General features: G+C 47.3%; 1 protein-coding gene across 1 annotated transcript in view; it reads right to left on the reverse strand.

The window, feature by feature from the left end:
• LOC134949844 (mucin-2-like) overlaps window positions 1-3838 on the reverse strand; it is a 44479-nt gene extending 40641 nt beyond the window's left edge. The window contains exons 1-4 of the mRNA XM_063938554.1: window positions 3763-3838; window positions 3543-3602; window positions 1820-2332; window positions 1621-1680 (exon numbers count right to left, since the gene is read on the reverse strand). Of these exons, the coding sequence (XP_063794624.1) occupies window positions 1621-1680; window positions 1820-2332; window positions 3543-3602; window positions 3763-3838 (709 nt within the window). The remainder of the gene's footprint in view (window positions 1-1620; window positions 1681-1819; window positions 2333-3542; window positions 3603-3762) is intronic.
• Between the last annotated feature and the right edge of the window lie 12791 nt (window positions 3839-16629).

Genomic DNA, 16629 nt, shown 5'->3' on the forward strand with positions numbered 1-16629 from the left:
GATCGCTAGCTAGCTAGTTTTAGCAGCCGCGCAAACGCTATGCCGCCGCACACTGGGGAGTGTATTTTAGCTAAGCAGAAGTGCGAACGCATGTGCAGCCAAGCTCTGCAAAAACAGTTTGTGCAGTTTCAGAGTAGCTCTGAACCTTCTCAGCGCTTGCGATCACTTCAGCCTATTCGTGTCCGGATTGGACGTCATACACCCGCCCAGCGAATGCCCAGCCACGCCTGCGTTTTTTCAGACACGTCTGCGTTTTTGCAAACACTCCCTGAAAACGGTCAGTTGACATCCAGAAACGCTCCCTTTCCTGTCAATCTTCTTGCGGCCGTCAGTGTGACTGAAAACTTCACTAGAATCTGTGCACAACCACAATAGGCTTTGTACCCATACGACGCGCGTGCGTATTGTGGCCCATACGCATGCTCATAAATGCTGATTTTTAGCCTGATCGCTGCACTGTGAACAACGGCAGCTAGCGATCAACTCGGAATGACCCCCATAGTGTCAACCTGGAACCCATTTTGTGCAGACACACCCAGTTTGCCATTTGGCCAAACTTATACAACCTTTCCAATTTCCATCCCATTCTCTTTAGCCCAAAGTGTCGGAAGTGGAGGATGTATTGCTATTGTCATAGCTGTGGATGTGTAAGAATCTGTGGTGCTACAGTAATTCATACAGAAACAGAATGACATTTGTGCATTTTCATAATCTTAACAAACATGTCGGAAGAAACTGCTCCAGGAACCCAGAACTGCCCGGTACTACATAGGACAATTATGCTCCTGCTACATTGCAAAAAATAACATTGTATAATACAAAGTAAGCTATAATATCATATTGTGCTACATAAAATGAGTGTTTGTATCACTCAGTTCCTTTGTGCGGGTTTTGTATATGCCTGATGTAATTCTATTAAAATTCTCTTATAGATGGACAAATAATGGAACAGCAATGGGGAATCTCCGCCAGGGTTTATTGCTATGGTTTGTACGCACATGCAATTTCAATTTTCTAGGTTACTATATGTAAAAACGAGGAACATCAAGGCTAAGGGTTGGTCTATGGCTACGCAGTCTGGACACAGCTATGGCGACTCAGACACCATGTTTTTACACACACAAGCTTGCAGCCGTCAGCAGATACACGTCACAAAACGTCCATGACACGCCTGCATTTTCCCAACCACTCCCTGTTAATACCTCCAAACTTCCTGTCAATAACTTTCCATGAAATCCTCATTGCAAGCGAGATTGCAGCGGTGACTTCGTGCACAGCGATCACAGCACATGCACAGTTTGCCGATAATCGCTCCATTGCGTGATAATCGGTCATTGCATACAAACATGAATTAGGCCCTATGTTTATGCATGGATGGCACCACGCATGTGCATTTTGCAATATAATTTCACCGACAACGTTAGGCTATAAGCAACACAGGAGCGAATGGCTCAGAGGAGGAGATCACCGCTGGACCTCACTAGACAAGTAGGTGATATTAAATACTGACATTATAAAAGTAAGATGCAGTGATACTAGACAAAATATACTGCCAGTAATTAGTTAGAATGTTAAATGGACTCCCAGATGAGTAGAAGGCAATCAGCATACTGTACTTACTGATAGTGGTGGTAGGAGAAGTGGCACTTGTTGTGGAAGTTGGTTTCTTGGTTACTTTTGCTGAAAGAAAAAAAATAAATTGAGTAAACAACACTGAAGACTCTGAAAAATGAACATTTAGAAGTGTCTGTATGTATAAGTGTCAATTAGAAATTATACTTAACTGTTCTAAAACAAATGTGCCTGAAAGTGCACTTACCTGTATATGTTGGTAGAGATGGTTTGGGTGAGTTCTTAGTGACGTCTGTGAAAGTAATTACTGGTAGTACTGAAGATGTCACAGTAGCTAATGAGGACGCATTCCCTTGTGTGCTGTTGGAATCAGTTGACTCTTGCGATGGTACAGTTGTATGGTTTGTCCACGGCACAGAAGACGTAGTTCTGAATGCTGGTGGAACATGACGCATTGAGGATGTATTGCTGGTTGCAGATGCATTATTTCCAGTTGGTAGTATGATACTGGAATTAGCTATTAGATCATCTCCATTAGAAGTGTTTGATAATTCTGGTTGGATTGTCACCAGAGTATCAGGTGGCTTAGTAAGAGATGTATTATTTGGTATAATAGAACCTGTGGTACCCTTTGTAACCACTGTTGTAGAGATAATTTCTGGTGTGTTTGCTACAGTAGAAATACTTGTAGTGGCAGCATGTGAAGTCTCAGTGGAGAGTAAAGTACCATCTAGTGTAGTGCTGGTAGATGTTAAGGTATCTGAAAACAAATGATTAATCATAATATTAATAATTAATTATTAATTAATCATATAATTTTTTTTGCTCATAGTAACTGGTTTCAAATATAACATGAGCATTATATATAGACTATAGGGCTCCTCTAGAGTTGGATGCAATTTGTGTGTATATAGTGTCAACCTGGAACCCATTTCGTGCAGACACACTCAGTTTGCCATTTGGCCAAACTTATACAACCTTTCCAACTTCCATCCCATTCTCTTTAGCCCAAATTGTCGGAAGTGGAAGATGCATTGCAATTGTCATAGCTGTGGATGTGTAAGGATCTGTGGTGCTACAGTAATTCATACAGAAACAGAATGACATTTGTGCATTTTCATAATCTTAACAAATATATAGGAAGAAACTGCTCCAGGAACCCAGAACTGCCCGGTACTACATAGGACAATTACGCTCCTGCTACATTGCAAAAAATAACATTGTATAATACAAAGTAAGCTATAATATCATATTGTGCTACATAAAATGAGTGTTTGTGAGGGTTTTGCATATGCCTGATGTAATTCTCTTAAAATTCTCTTATAGATGGACAAATAATGGAACAGCAATGGGGAATCTCCGCCAGGGTTTATTGCTATGGTTTGTAGGCACATGCAATTTCAATTTTCTAGGTTACTATATGCAAAAACGAGGAACATCAAGGCTAAGGGTTGGTCTATGGCTACGCAGTCTGGACACAGCTATGGCGACTCAGACACCATGTTTTTACACACACAAGCTTGCAGCCTTCAGCAGATACACGCCCCAAAACGTCCCTGACACGCCTGCATTTTCCCAACCACTCCCTGTTAATACCTCCAAACTTCCTGTCAATAACTTTCCATGAAATCCTCATTGCAAGCGAGATTGCAGCGGAGACTTCGCGCATAGCGATCACAGCACATGCACAGTTTGCCGATAATCGCTCCATTGCGTGATAATCGGTCATTGCATACAAACATGAATTAGGCCCTATGTTCATTCACGGATGGCCACAACACATGTGCATTTGGCAATATCATTTCAGGAGGACATCACCGCTGGACCTCACTAGACAGGTAGGTGATATTAAATACTGACATTATAAAAGTAAGATGCAGTGATACTAGACATAATATACTGCCAGCAATTAGTTAGAATGTTAAATGGACTCCCAGATGAGTAGAAAGCAATCAGCATACTGTACTTACTGATAGTAGTGGTAGGAGAAGTGGCACTTGTTGTGGAAGTTGGTTTCTTGGTTACATTTGCTGAAAGAAAAAAATTAATGAGGAAACATTGAAGACTCTGAAAAATGAACATATAGAAGTGTCTGTATGTACAGTATAAGTGTCTGTTTTAAGAAATGAAAGAATAATGGGAAATTAAGAGGTGAGCTGAAAGGAGGAGGACAGAGAGAAAGTAGCTTACTTTCTGATCCACCTGCCAATGGGAAGTATATACCAATTTCGCAACTCCCAGGGTGGCTCTGGCTTTGAAGCACCATACTGCTAACCCAATGTTTACACTAAAGCCCTGGGATATCTGTGGATGCCTTTTATTCACTGCACAACTGTAAAGGGCCCCATACACTGGGACGACCACATGTCGGAGGCGATCGCAGGCGATCACCCCGGCAGCCTCCCGGGGCAGGATCGGCCAAGATATATTGTATGCCTCCCTTTTGCATACAATATATCTTGGGCAATCCTGGGCGATCCCAGCCGTGCCCCCAGGTCGGACCAGATTGAATGTGCAACACATTCAATCTGGAGGATCCGATCAGATGCTCACGGGAACGCGCATCGGATCGGAAACACCTCAAAAATGCCTGATTTCATCCGAAATCGGCTGAAATCGGGCATTATCACTCTAGTGTATGGGGCCCTTAACACATGAACTGCATTATGAAATTTGCACATATGATGAATAAAAGCTACTACCTTGTCTGCCTTGTCTCCTGGCCCCTGGTGAATGTGAATGATATCCAATTAGAATAAAGTGAGATTATTAGCTCCAAAAAATGTGAATTAAGATTATAAAACATTTTCTGGTAGTTCATAGAACCCTATTTGTGCTAAGCTCATACATGGCAATTCTAACAGAAATAAGAGTAAAATCACAGCGCAAGTTGAAAACCAACTAGTTAACTACATGGTATACATATAATATAAAAACATCACAATATCACAACAACAAAGCACAATTAAGTAATTAGGTGTTAGTATTGGGCACTTTTATGGGGGTTAGTGCCCAGTGAGAACAGCAGTATACAGTATGCATCTGGTCGGGAAGCGTTTAGCATCCCGATGGACGGAATGCAGGTGGTCAGGCGTCCGACGCCGGAATCTCAACACCACTTGGGAGACCGGCACCAGAACAGCCGACATGCCGAAGGTAAGTATAAGGGTAACTGTTAGGGTTAGGGCTCGGGGGGGAGGGTTAGGGTTAGGCACTGAAGGGGGGTTAGTACCAGCCACCAATTGCCACAGGATAGCCCTATCCGCCACCCCCAGGCCCTAACAGTCACCCCGTGGCCATAGGGGAGGGATAGTAAAAATGCTTACCACCTCCGATGCCAGGATCTTTAATTGTATACTGAACCCATCTGGTTTACTCCAGGAGGGAACAGTAAATGCCCCTGGTTTACTCCAAGAGAGAACAGTAGTAAATGCATCTTGTTTACGCCAAGAGAAAACAATAGTATATGCGCTTGGTTTATTCCAAGAGAGAACAGTAGTATATTTATTTATTACCAGTTATTTATATAGTGCACACATATTCCGCAGCGCTTTACAGAGAATATTTGGCCATTCACATAAGTCCCTGTCCCAGTGGCGCTTACAATCTATTCCCTACCACATGTACACACATTCACGCTAAGGTTAATTTTGTTGGGATCCAATTAACCTACCAGTATATGCATCTGGTTTACTCCAGGAGAGAATAATATCTTATGTGCCTGGTTTATTCCAAGAGAGAACAGTAGTATATGTGCCTGGTTTACTCCAGGAAAGAATAAACGTATATGCACCTGGATTACTCCAAGAGAGAACAGTAGTATATGTGCCTTGTCAGGACACGTGGCCAGCGCTGGCGACCTAATTGCTTACCACTGACACTGTGGGACCGGCGGGGGGTAGGCAGGTCCTGTGAAAGCAGGGCTCCAGCATCTGGCAGCCAGCGGCAATCTCCCTGCATGGTTCACGATGTCTAATGTTTGGTTGTGCTAGGCTGGTGTCCCCTCTGTCTCCTGCATGGGTGCCACCATCTTTCCTCTGGTCACACGACGGCAGGAACCAATGAGAGACTATACTCACTGACACTCCCTGCTGCTTCCTGCTCAGGTATAAAAGGAGGTCCTTTGCGAGCATTCAGAGCCTGTGCAACTAGTTACATTATTAGTGTGACAAGTGAACCTGCATGTTGTCTCCTGTGCAGCACTACGAGGTCCAGCATTAACTCTTCAGTCGGTAACCAGTCCAGTGTAGCCTTAATCCTTCAGCCGGTAATCAGTCTGGTCCAGCTTTAACCTTTCAGCCAGTAACCAGTGCGGTCCACCTTTAACCCTTCAGCTAGTAACCAGTCCAGCCCAGCTTTAACCCTTCAGCCGCTATCAAGTCCGGTCCAGCTTTAACCCATCATCTGATAACCAGTCCGGTCCAGTTTTAACCCTTCAGCCAGTAACCAGTCCAGTCTAGCTTTAACCCTTCAGCTGGTAACAAGTCCAATCCAGCTTTAACCTTTCAGCCGGTAATCAGTGCGGTCTAGATTTAACCATTCAGCCAGTAACTAGTTTGGTACAGCTTTAACCCTTCAGCGGGTAACCAGTCCGGTCCAGCTTTAACCTTTGTGCATAAAACCGTGACATGCCTGGTGTACACCAAGAGAGAACAGTAGCATATTCGCCTGGGTTATTTCAAGAGAGAACAGTGGTATATGCTCTTGGTTTACTCCAGGAGAGAAAAATAGTATATGTGCCTGGCATATTCCAAGAGAGAACAGTAGTATGTATATGCACTTGATTTACTTCAAGAGAAAACAGTAGTATATGCGCCAGGTTTATTCCAAGAGAAAACAGTAGTATATGCGCTATGTTTATTCCAAGAGAGAACAGCATTATATGCTTGTGGTTTACTCCAGGGGAGAATCTCCTATATAATAGCCCAGATCTGTGACTTTGTGCCTCATTTGCTAACGCTGGGCGGAGTTACAACACTGGGCGGAGTTAGTCAAATGAGTCACAGATCTGGGCAAATCTATAGGAGACTAGGAGCAGAAGCAGATGGTATGGGCATGGCACAGGCAGGGGTTCATACCTCCCAGCTTTCTTCAGGCAGACAGGGGAGCATACCTCCCAGCTTTCTTCAGGCAGAAGGAGGGACACACGTGCGGTGAAAAGGGGGCGTGGTCACCGAAAATGGGGGCATGGCTTAGCGGGAGGACCCACGATTGCGAGCCACGCCCGTTTTCGTCAGTGAGGGGGGCATGCCAAGCGCTCTGTGAGCTGCTGGCATGCTCCCAGGGGCGGATTATGAGTCCGGGGGGCCCAGGGCACTTGAGACAGGGGGGCCCTATCTCATTGCTCTGCCTGCTGTGGGTTTGGGGCGTGGCCTAATTGCGTCCCGTGTGGCCACGCCCCTTATGCAAATTTCAGGAATTGTTGTTGTTTTTTTATGGGATTTCTGCTCCTCAGCTAGGGGTAAATCCAGAGGGGGTGGTCGCTCCCCCCTACACACCCACACAGGCAGAAGAAAGCAGGGAGGCTGCTGACTCCCTGCAACACCACAGACCTGCCAACACGCAGCAGCGTGTGCTGACTGTAGCACAATGCTGCTGCTGTTGCCGGCAGGACGGGGGAGCTTCAGAGCAGGGACAGAGCTACACCAGCCGGGGGGCCCCCTAAAACTGTGGGGCCCACGGTACGTACCCCCCGGCCCCCCCCCTTAATCAGGCTCTGCTGCCTGACCTCCACCCCCCTTAATCTGTACCCCCTGATGCTCCCTCTCCCTCTGTCTCCATTCTCTATTCACTGCTGCTCTGCTAAGCAGAACAGCGAGTACAGGAGCTTCCCAACTGCTCCCCCCCCCCACCTCGGGACACTACGGCCTGCGGGTGGGACAGCGGGACAGACCCCAAAAAATGGGACTGTCCCGCGAAAATTGGGACAGTTGGGAGGTATGGGGGTGTGTGAGGGGGTGTGCCGTACAGACAGACGGGCACCGGCTCACTGTGTGCTTGACCCCCCACATAAGCAAACTCAGCAGGGTCTCTCTGGCGCGGAGGAGCGTCACTTTCTGGCACACTCCACGCTTCTTAGCTGCAGTTTTGTGGGGCACCTGCCGCTGTGCAGGTTCCGTACTGCCTCTATCTCCAGCCTCGGCAACCCCACCACTAGCTGCAGCGCTGCCGCCCGCAGTGAGGTGCGCCCAGCTCCTCCACACACTTGAGTTGGCGGGCAGCGCTGCAGAAGTATGCGCTGCTTGCAGGATCCGACCCCCTCTTCCCTCCATCTGCAGCATCTCCTGGGGGCTAACCAGTCACTCCCAGTCTCCCCTTACCACAGTGCCTGGCAGCCGCGCGAGGTCCGCGGTGTGTGACTGAGTAGTGGGGGGGAGGGATGTGGACGGGCAGAGGAAGCAGGACTCCAGCCTGAGAGAGTCAGCCATGCCAAGTCTCCACCAGCAGCAGATCCCAACAGGTTGGAGTGGAACACCCCTGTACTGGCCCCGTCACCCCTGTACTGGCCCCGTTACCCGTTCTGACCCTGTCACCCCTGTCCTGGCCCCCTCACCCCTGTTCTGACCCTGTCACCCCTGTCCTGGCCCTGTTACTGCATACCCTCCAACTACCTTTTTGGCAGGTACATTACCCGCAGAGCCTCCAGACCCCTCCCCAATGCATCACACCTCCGCACCTTTCCCTCCACCACATGCGGCACTCCACCCCTCCCCCACACGCTGTGCCTCCAGACCCCCTACACCACTTTTGGCTCCCACTCCCCCGCCCCTCCACCACCCACAGCACCTCCAGACCCCCTCCACCATCCACCCCCCATATATGTCTCCCCCCACACCTGCCCCCCCCTCCACCTGCAGCATCTGCAGACTCCCTCCTCCATCCGCGGTCCCCCCCTCCCCCACCCCTCTCCCACCCACGGCATCCCCGCACCTGCCCCTCCACCACCTGCATCGCCTCCGGACCCCCTTCCCCATCCGCCGCACCACCTGCACCTGCCCCTCCCCCACCCGCGGCACCTCCGGACCCCTTACCCCAACCCCGGCACCCCCGCCCCTTCCCATCCCACAGCACCTCCGGAACCCTTCACCCATCCGCAACATCCCCGCACCTGCCCCTCCCCCATCCGTGGCACCCCTGCCCCTCCTCCACCTGCAGTGCCTCCGGACCCCTCCCCCATCTGCAGCAACTCCCGACCCTTCCCCATATGCCCCCCCCCTCGCATCCGACCTCCCTCCACCCGCAGCATCTACAGACACCCTCCCCCATCCGCAGTCCCCCCCTGCACTCGCTACATTCTGTACATCGTGCCCTGCAGGTGCTGTTCCCACCATCGTAAGGGGCTGTGCCTCCTTCACCATCGCACGCCCTTTCATTGTGCAATATTTAACCACTAACAAAGGAATTCAGGTAATACTCCATATAATACAAATATTGAACCCCAGATATGCATGCAAGGGTTAAGGGGGCGTAGCCCCTTGCGACCGTGTGAACAGCGCCCTTAGGGCGCGATGAAGCACCTAGTAATAGTATATGCGCCTAGTTTACTCTAGGAAAGAATAATAGCATATGCACCTGGTTTACGCCAGTAGACAATAACATTATATGTTCTTTGTTTACTCTAAGAGAGAACAATGTTATATGCGACTGACTTACTTTAGGAGAAAACTATAGTATGAATTTGAGTGGGTTTACACTAGGAGAGAATAATAGTATTTACGCATGATTCACTATGGGTGAGAACTATAGTATATGCACCTGGTTTACACTAGGAGAGAATAATAGTATATACACCTGGGCAGGGCCGCCATCAAGGGGGTACTGTGGGTACACTTGTCCCAGGCTCGGCCACTCTGACAGAGAGTGGAGGGCCTGGGCCGCTTATACTGCAATACCGCTGAGCTGCTATTGCTGCCACTGGCCGTTCTCCGTCTAATGCTGTGCCGCGGCCTGCCGCTCACCGCTTACCGCCCACCCGCTGCCTCCCACCTCTCGACGCCCACGCAGCGGTTCCTGCTGGAGCTGCGGGAGAAAGATCGTTGCTGGCTCAAGCTCTTCTGTACAATAAAGCTTATTGGGGCAGGTGTATTAACCTGGAGAAGGCATAAGGAAGTGATAAACCAGTGATATGTACAAGGTGATAACGCACCAGCCAATCAGCTCCTAACTGTTAATTTACATATTGGAGCTGATTTGCTGGTGCATTTATCACCTTGCACATATCACTGGTTTATCGCTTCCTTATGCCTTCTCCAGGTTAATACATCTGCCCCTTTGTTTGGTGTGGCGTGACATCATGATGTCACATCGCGCCAGTGAAGAAAAGAGGAGCCGCCAGAATGAAGAGCAGAGGAGTGTGATGGCCTGCGTGATGGACGGTGATGAGAAGAGGAGCCGCCGGACTGTGGAGCAGAAGAGTGGGACACGGACCGTTTGATGGACAGACGGACAGAAGACACATCAAGACCACATAACAGAATGCAAGGTACGTACTACTTTAGGGTGCATATTATACGCCACAATTATGCTGTATAAGACAACATCCATAAGTACTGTGTTATTAGTGTCCTATAATAACACATCTGCCTCTGTACTGGATGTTGTTTTCAAAAGTATATTTAAATTCTGTTGTTAAACTTTTTAGGTATTGAGAAAAGACTACCCCTAGGGACTAATCTCTCAAAGAAATTAGCTGAACGTGATGCCCTTTTAGAAATTACTGTAAGCCACTTATGTCATGTGTTCATTTGCTAATAAAGTATTATTTATTTATTTTTACTTAACCAAAGGCAGGGCCTTTATCAAGATTATAAACAAATAGTATTTAAGATAACAATACTATAAAACAATATATGGTATAAAACAGGTAAATCAATAAAACATGGGTTGAGAAGTGCAGTTTCTCAGAGCTTTGTTTTAGCTTATAATTGATAGCTAGATGACAATAGCAGGTGATAAGAAATGCATCTAACACACAGGTTCTCAAACTCGGTCCTCAGGACCCCACACGGTGCATGTTTTGCAGGTCTCCTCACAGAATCACAAGTGACATAATTAGCTCCACCTGTGGACCTTTTAAAATGTGTCAGTGAGTAATTAATACACCTGTGCACCTGCTGGGTTACCTGCAAAACATGCACTGTGTGGGGTCCTGAGGACCGAGTTTGAGAACCACTGATCTAACACATCACCACCTGCGGCTCCTCTTCAACAGAACTAGTAGGATCCATGTCCATTTTGTAACAGCTTTTCTTGTCACCTGCTATTGCGATTTAGCGGTCTATCAATTATAAGCTAAAACAAAGCTTTTTGAATGATGTGCTACCTGGCAGAGACTGTTTAATATTAATATTAATTTATCCTCACCGAGAGACTGCACATCCCCCCATGTTTTATTGATTTACCTGTTTTATACCAATAATTATTTTATTCCATTGTTTTCTTTAATAATATTTAAGTTTTTAATAAAATTGTCTATATTTTTAGTACATAATCTGTGCTATTTATGGACCTGCCTGTCTTTTCACTGACTGAGTAGAGCATCAGGGACACACATATATCATATTCACCAGTTTTGATTGGGGGTTCAATAGGGGAACTCTGCTGTTATTCTGGGCTTGCTAATAATCAGTTTCTGCGCATAGACCTATCCTCAAACCCAATTATAGGTAATAATTACCGCCCAGGTGCTGACTAGTGGTTGCTTTGGATTTAAGCAGCCACCATGTAGAGGTTAGTCAAGGCCACACCACATGTATCAAGGCAGAGGTTCTCAAACTCGGTCCTCGGGGGCCCACACAGTGCATGTTTTGCAGGTCTCCTCACAGAATCACAAGTGAAATAATTAGCTCCACCTGTGGACCTTTTAAAATGTGTCAGTGAGTAATTAATACACCTGTGCACCTGCTGGGTTACCTGCAAAACATGCACTGTGTGGGCTCCCGAGGACCGAGTTTGAGAACCTCTGTATCAAGGAATACATACCATATCCTGGCTGTCAGGATGCCGGTTGTCAAAATCCTGATGGTTAAAATCTGACACCTAACTAAATTGAAAGCTATCCTGATCCCTAGCCCTCCTAACCCTAACCCTCCTTTCCTGAAACCTGAACCTAATCCTCTGCCCCGTAGCCGAACTATTTTGCCAGTCCCCGGGCCCCACAATTTCTGATGGCAGCCCTGCACCTGGGTTACACTAGGAGAGAATAATAGTATATGCACCTGGTTTACTCCAGGAGAGTATGATAGTATATGTGCCTGAGTTACTCCAGGAGAGAATAATCGTATATGTACCTGGGTTGCGCTAGGAGAGAATAATAATATAGCACTCATGGAAGCGTGCTTAGGCCTCTTGCTATGCTCCTAAACAAGTACAATTCTCACATAAAACTTTGCAGACTTACAATTACCCTGATTGGGGCAATTCAATAACCTTTTCTCAGATTTGCATTGACTGTTTGAATTTCATGATAAAGCTCTCCAATGATACTGCTATGAAATGGGGCTGTTTCTTGCAAACGCATGGTCACTGCCAAGTTACTGCCCAGGAAATGCCCATTTCATAGAAAGTGTGGTCCATAAACAGACAGATCAGTCCATTTCTGTCACTTAGTACAGGGCCGGCTCCAGGCCTACTAGCACCCTGAGCGAGAAAATGTAAAATCGCACCCCTCCCCCCTTCCTTAACCCCTATGCGCGTGCTGAAGGCGCGCGTGCTCCGGGAAAAGTGGGCGTGGCCTCCTGGAAAAGTGGGCGTGGTCTCATAACTTCATATGATCAGACTATAAATAAATATATTTTCACACCCCCTCTACGCACACAATTAGCAGCCTTACACATAACAGCCACAGTAGTGTTCCTTACACACAATGTTTCCAGTATAGTGTCAGATACACATAATGTCTCCAGTATAGTGCCAGATACACATAATGTGCAGTGCCAGATAGACATGATATGCCGCCCAGCAGTGCCAGCTACACATGACATGCCCCGCAGCAGTGCCAGCTACACATGACATGCCCCGCAGCCGTGCCAGCTACACATGACATGCCCCCCAGCAGTGCCAGCTACACACAATATGCCCCTCAGCAGTGCCAGCTACACATGATAGTGTTCACTTTTTAGGGCAGGGTGCTGATCACAGAGAGGGCACATTTTTAAGTTAGGAGGGCAAAATGATGTACACACTGTAATGCTTGGTGCTCCCCTACCTACATGCCAAAGCATGGACAGTGCGCGCCGAAGGAGCGCAGCAAAAATTTTGGGGCGTTGCTTCGTGGGGAAGGTGCGTGGCCACATAATAGTGGCAATTTGCATTACACCACACAGTAGTGCAGCTAATACACACTGCACCAGGTAGAACCTCCTATACACTTTGTGCCAGGCAGAGCACATTAGACACTTTGTGCCAGGCAGAGCACGTTAGACACTTTGCGCCAGGCAGAGCACGTTAGACACTTTGCGCCAGGCAGAGCACATTAGACACTTTGCGCCAGGCAGAGCACGTTAGACACTTTGCGCCAGGCAGAGCACGTTAGACACTTTGCGCCAGGCAGAGCACGTTAGACACATTGCGCCAGGCAGAGCACGTTTGACACATTACGCCAGGTAGAGCACTGAGACACATTGCGCCAGGTAGAGCACTGAGACACATTGCGCCAGGTACAGCACTGAGACACATTGCTCCAGGTAGAGCACTGAGACACATTGCGCCAGGTAGAGCACTGAGACACATTGCCTAGCCACAGACGCCTAGCGGGAACATTACATGATATGCTCCCGAGCCATGCCAGCTACACATGACATGCCCCCCAGCAGTGCCAGCAACACGTGACATGCCCCCCAGCAGTGCCAGCAACGCATGACATGCCCCCCAGCAGTGCCAGATACACGACATGCCCCCCAGCAATGCCAGTTACATAAATGGCCACACAGTGCCAGATATGTCCCCACATTTCCAGATACATAAATGCCCCCACAGTGCCAGATACATAAATGCCCCCACAGTGTCAGATATGCCCCCACAGTGCCAGATACATAAATGCCCCCAGTGCCAGATACATAAATGCCCCCACAGTGCCAGATAAATAAATGCCCCCACAGTGCAGATATGCCCCCACAGTGCCAGATACATAAATGCCCCCAGTGCCAGATAAATAAATGCCCCCACAGTGCCAGATATATAAATGCCCCCACAGTGCCAGAAAAATAACTGCCCCCACAGTGACAGATAAATAAATGCCCCCACAGTGCCAGATAAATAAATGCCCCCACAGTGCAGATATGCCCCCACAGTGCCAGATACATAAATGCCCCCACAGTGCCAGATATGCCCCCACAGTGCCAGATACATAAATGCCCCTAGTGCCAGATACATAAATGCTCCCACAGTGCCAGATAAATAAATGCCCCCACAGTGCCAGATAAATAAATGCCCCCACAGTGCAGATATGCCCCCACAGTGCCAGATACATAAATGCCCCCACAGTGCAGATATGCCCCCACAGTGCCAGATACATAAATGCCCCCAGTGCCAGATACATAAATGCCCCCACAGTGCCAGATACATAAATGCCCCCACAGTGCAGATATGCCCCCACATGCCAGATACATAGATGCCCCCACAGTGCAGATATGCCCCCACACTGCCAGATACATAAATGCCCCCACAGTGCAGATATGACCCCACATGCCAGATATGCCCCCACACAGTGCTCGATCCATAAATGCCCCCCACAACACCTGCGGCTCTGGGAGGGGGAGTGCTGCTGTCTGAGGGCACGGGCGAACTCTTCCAAAACGGTTGTGTGCGCTATGCGTGCTGCGCGGCGCCAGCGTCTGACGCCGGCACTGCACAGCATGCATAGCGCGAAAACAACAGTTTAAGGCCGGGTAGCGCTGCAGGCTGGCTCCAGGCACGAATATGGCGGCGCCCATTAAGGGTGGCGCCCCGCACAGCCGCTCTATTCGAACATGCCTGGGGCCGACCTTGACTTAGGGGGTAATTCCAAGTTGATCGCAGCAGGAAATTTTTTAGCAGTTGGGCAAAACCATGTGCACTGCGGGTGAGGCAGATATAACATGTGCAGAGAGAGTTAGATTTGGGTGTGTTATTTTGTTTCTGTGCAGGGTAAATACTGGCTGCTTTATTTTTACACTGCAATTTAGATTGCAGATTGAACTCACCACACCCAAATCTATCTCTCTCTGCACATGTTATATTTGCCCCCCTGCAGTGCACATGGTTTTGCCCAACTGCTAAAAAATGTCCTGCTGCGATCAACTTGGAATTACCCCCTTAGTGTAAGTCTTTTCTTGTACATACAGCTGGGGGTGTGCTCTGCGCTCCCTTGTATAAATGTTGCCTGTGTATCTAAATATCTGTGCAGCCCAGGTTAGAGTAGGAATTCTTTTCGGGTATTTCCTTTGATTTGGTAATATCTGGGAAAGGAATACAAACCTCTGGCGCTACTGGAGAGTGTTAATAAAAATAAACTAAAGTTTTTCTTTCTGTGCAAAAAAGTGTCTTTCATTCGCTCATGCATATTGGCCCTCATTCCGAGTTGTTCGCTCGCAAGGCGAATGTAGCAGAGTTACACACGCTAAGCCGCCGCCTACTGGGAGTGAATCTTAGCTTCTTAAAATTGCGACCGACGTACGCGCAATATTGCGATTACAAACGAGTTAGCAGTTTCTGAGTAGCTTCAGACTTACTCTGCCTGTGCGATCAGTTCAGTGCTTTTCGTTCCTGGCTGACGTCATAAACACACCCAGCGTTCGCCCAGGCACTCCTACCGTTTCTCCGGCCACTCCTGCGTTTTTTCCGGAAACGGTAGCGTTTCCAGCCACACGCCCCTAAAACGCCGTGCATCCGCCCAGTAACACCCATTTCCTGTCAATCACAATGCGAACGTCGGAGCGATGAAAATGCCGTGAGTAAACTTACTTTCTTCATAGTAAAGTTACTTGGCGCAGTCGCAGTGCGAACATTGCGCATGCGCACTAAGAGAATTCTCACTGCGATGCGATGAAAAACTCCGAGCGAACAACTCGGAATGAGGGCCCTTGTGTTGAAATCCACGAGATCCGTCCATGTTGCAGATATGTCCGATTCAGGCCCCTTGACTCTAGTCAATTCATTTTGTGACCACATAAGTGATTGCACAAGGCTTTATTTAGGTGTATTATAGCTAAAAGAATGAATATGTATGTAATTGGTTATTGCAAGGTCTAGTAGTTTGAATTATGTATGGATAAGTGATAACAATTCCCAGATAAATAAATCCATTCTGATGACATGTCTTAAGAAAATACATTATGAATCATGCTGAAGGGGGTGAATGTAAGACCCCGAGGTTGGCATGAATGTCTTTGTGGTTGGAAGAGTTTATCACAGATGTTTGGTGGCTATGTGACAGACCTTTTCCCTCTGGATTAAAGATGGTGATTAGTTATTTGGCCAAAAATAGACAATCACAAGAATAAGATGGCATCAAAGAAGATTAGCAAATCACACTTGACTATAGCTTACAAATATGGTGAAACATTTAGTACAATCAATCTAATCACAGATATACTGTATGCATATTCCAATAACACAACAATAATGAGAGTAATGAGAAAAACACTATTCTCACTGACAGTTTCTATATTCCTAACTTTCCCTAATAATAATGTTTCAATCTTCACGGGCAAATTACGTTGGAGCTCTCTTTTTATCCTGAAGTGCCACAGTTTTGCAATGGAGTGGTAACAGCACTTGTAAAGCAGATTAGTCCTGGGTTTTAATAGAAATGTCACTGTGCGTCAGTTATGCAAAAAGGATGTAAGGATGTAAAGGTATCCTAGTGTCTCGAACAAAAGCAGCTTACTCTGTAGTAAGGGTTCCTTGAATAAATTAACTCAGTCTTTCCTTCTCAAGTAACTCAATATTCCTTGTATAAACAACTCTGTCTTTTTACTCCTTAAAATGGCAAAAATGTCTCTCAAGCTCTAGTTAGAAAGTGTGTGTCTGTCTTGACAACTGTATTCAAATAAGAGGCTGGTTTGTACCTTTCAATAG

The sequence above is a fragment of the Pseudophryne corroboree genome, chromosome 8 (genome assembly GCF_028390025.1).
Source record: "Pseudophryne corroboree isolate aPseCor3 chromosome 8, aPseCor3.hap2, whole genome shotgun sequence".
Taxonomy (NCBI): Eukaryota; Metazoa; Chordata; class Amphibia; order Anura; family Myobatrachidae; genus Pseudophryne; species Pseudophryne corroboree.